Here is a 2,948-nt window from a genome sequence, read left to right on the forward strand (position 1 = left end):
ATAATCAAGAAAAATTATGTTTGTCAGGAAATTGAAACAAGGAACGAATTTTTGAAAAAAATTTAAATTTTTTTATTTTTTATTTTAAATTAATTTTTTATATTTTCATATCTTTTTAATAGATTAATGTTAAAAATAATTTTAAAAATTAAAATAAATTTTATTTTAATATATTTTTAAATAAAAAAAATATTAAAAAAACAGTACTTATTCTCAAACACAACCACCGATATCCAATCGTCATCCAACATCTAAATGCGTTGTATCCGATTCTAGCCCTATCAGTAGGCACCTCAGCCCTACAGCGTGCCTCCTCAGCTAACTCTTTAATCATAGCTTAATAATGTAAAATCAGTTTTGTAAACTTTTCTGAAAACTTGTTGTGGTAAGCTTTTATTTTATTAAAACAGAAAACGAAAACAAATAAGATTGTTCAACCGGATCCGATCTTTCTACTCAAAATCTAAATCTAGGGTTTCAAATTTCGTTTCTTTTTCTCTCAAATTCCTGAAATTCAATCCATAAAAAAAAATTCCAGCAATTGTTCAATCGGATCCGGTCTTTCTACTTGCCAACGTGTGTGTGTGTGTGTAGTGCTGTTTGAATTTGGGCTTAAAAAAGGAACAGCAGCAGATAAGGAGTCATCATGTTCTATGGTGCATTGGTATGGGATCCATGGCTAATAGTAGCCCAAATTGTCTGCCTTCAGTGCCTTCACTATCTCACCCTTGGTTTCTTCTTATCCCTTCTTGTTGGCACTCGCGTCTCTCGCTTGACTCTCGTTTATTTCTTTGATTTCGCCACTATCACTACCTCTACTGTCACCGGCTGCTGTGTCATTGCCTCCCTTCTCCTCACCTCCTTTGCTGGGTAATTCAATTTCTGGGTTTCTTTTTCTTACTATGTTTTCTGTTTTGTTTTATTTGCTAAATTGGGTATTGTTTTTTGACTCTTGATTGTTCCTAGTACTATCCTTTTCTAATCATTATTTAGCTATTTATGGAATGGATGACTGTGTTCTTTAGTTAAACTTGATTTGCTTATTTCTGTGTGTATTTTGTTTTTTATGTAGAGCTGGGTATATGTTGTTTTTGATTGAGAGGGCAAATAAGTGCTTAGATTTTTCGGCAACCCTCTATATCATCCATTTGTTGAAATGCATGATATATGGAGGTTGGCCTTCCTCGATAACATGGTGGGTTGTTAATGGTACTGGATTTGCAGTGATGGCCTTGCTTGGTGAATATCTGTGTATCAAGCGTGAACTCCGGGAGATTCCCACACGATATCGATCCAGTAAGAAATTTCTACACGTGTTAAACTTATTCGTGAAATGTCATTGTGCTTCATTCGTTTTCTAGTTATATAATAGTAGCTGCCCTGTTCTGTGTGAGGATGAATTCCCATGGAGAGTGAATAATTTACATCTTGAGTTAGTTGGATAGATGTGCTCAATGAATTCGGTTTAAGTTGATTTATTTAGCCAACGTGCTGATGTTATACAGTGCTGTTGTTGTGAAATGTGGATTTGATTTGGCTTGAGTGCAGTGATAACAGACTTTCAGTGAATTTATACTGATACATTCAAAATCTCATTCTACATCTACATGCATGTTGTGCCAACTTCTTTTTTAGTTTGTGTTTAGAACTTTCCCATGCTCTTGGAGTGGTTTGGACTGGAAGGGATGTATAGGGAACTGATTCAGTTTGAAGATTGAATGCGCAAATAAATTGCATGTTGACAAAGTATTGCTATTATTTTAGATATTAACTATTAGCTCTATCCCTTTCCACAATTTATTGGTGTTGATTGTCTCTGTGATATATTTATTGTTTAAGGTGATAGCCTACCTCATTCTTACCATGCAGATGGCTACAAAGTCATGTGTCATGAAGTAATATCATCCTGAAACTTACTTCTACCTGAAATTTTAATACGTTCTGATATCTCCTTGTTATTTTACTTGTTTTGATTCTGAATCAACCAGTATTGACTGGTGGAGTTTTATTTCCTGTAATATTTAAAATGTTGTGTTAAGGGCAGTACTTGTGGAGCAATCTTTGCCAATATCGATACTGGATTGGCTTTTGCATTATCATCTTTGCAACAGTTTCTTTTTACTGTTATGAGGGAATTAATAACCTTGACTGAGCTATCAACACTTGCATGTCGTTTCACCCTTCTTTTCCACAGTCTGCATTGCTATCCAGTCTAAGAGCTGCTATGCACATCTTATTCAGCGTCTTTCTTTGTTATCTTTTTTCATTCACAAACTATTGTTATATCAGCAACAATAATATCACACTATTTCCCTGCAGATGTTTGACCAACAAGAGAAGGGAACAGCGAGAGCAAAAAAAAATTTCTGGGACAACAATGGTGCTTATTTGATGCTTTCAAGGAGTTTCTGTAACCTGTGTGAAGTTTGCAGGATATCAATCTAAACTTTGATGGTGATAGTAAGGGATATTTTTAATCTATAGATTCAGTTAGATTCTGTGCAGGTGGTGATGAAGGAGAATGACTAAAGAAATTTGAAGATGGCTCTCAAATGATGTGAAGATGGATGAGGAGAGTAGGTAAGTATTGTATCAGGAAACTCTTAATGTACAATTTTAGGTGGTTTTTGGAAGAGTTGATGATTGTTTTCTTCAAATATTTTGTATAATAGTATCTTATTTTAATATGACAAATAGATTAGTTTCCATTCAAGTCCATGAACTAAAAAAATTGTTAGTGTCTTGAGAATCTTTACTGGCCCACTAAACCAATATTATTTTTCTGGAATTACTCTTATCCTTACGACAGTTTTTCCCTCCAATTCTTTTCTATGATCACGTGGTCATTGTTCATCAACCAGACTTAGGTTCCTGTTACCCAAGTGTTTAAGCGCCTGGAGGTATGATTCTATGCAACAGATCCTCTTTTCAAGTAAGCTATTTACAAA

General features: G+C 34.4%; 1 protein-coding gene across 1 annotated transcript; it reads left to right on the plus strand.

The window, feature by feature from the left end:
* Window positions 1–246: 246 nt before the first annotated feature.
* On the plus strand, window positions 247–2,713 carry LOC133701682 (uncharacterized). Its single transcript, XM_062125703.1, has 3 exons — window positions 247–870; window positions 1,073–1,296; window positions 2,320–2,713. The coding sequence occupies exons 1-3, from the start codon at window positions 647–649 to the stop codon at window positions 2,325–2,327; spliced, it is 456 nt and encodes a 151-aa protein (XP_061981687.1). The 5' UTR covers window positions 247–646; the 3' UTR covers window positions 2,328–2,713.
* Window positions 2,714–2,948: the final 235 nt, after the last annotated feature.

Source organism: Populus nigra, chromosome 8 (genome assembly GCF_951802175.1).
Source record: "Populus nigra chromosome 8, ddPopNigr1.1, whole genome shotgun sequence".
Lineage (NCBI taxonomy): Eukaryota > Viridiplantae > Streptophyta > Magnoliopsida > Malpighiales > Salicaceae > Populus > Populus nigra.

Excerpts from the sequence above, each read along its gene's own strand:
- LOC133701682 (XM_062125703.1), top strand. The coding sequence starts at position 647 with ATGTTCTATGGTGCATTGGTATGGGATCCATGGCTAATAGTAGCCCAA. Across the intron at positions 871-1,072 it reads CTCCTCACCTCCTTTGCTGG|AGCTGGGTATATGTTGTTTT; the intron begins GTAATTCAATTT and ends TTTTTTATGTAG.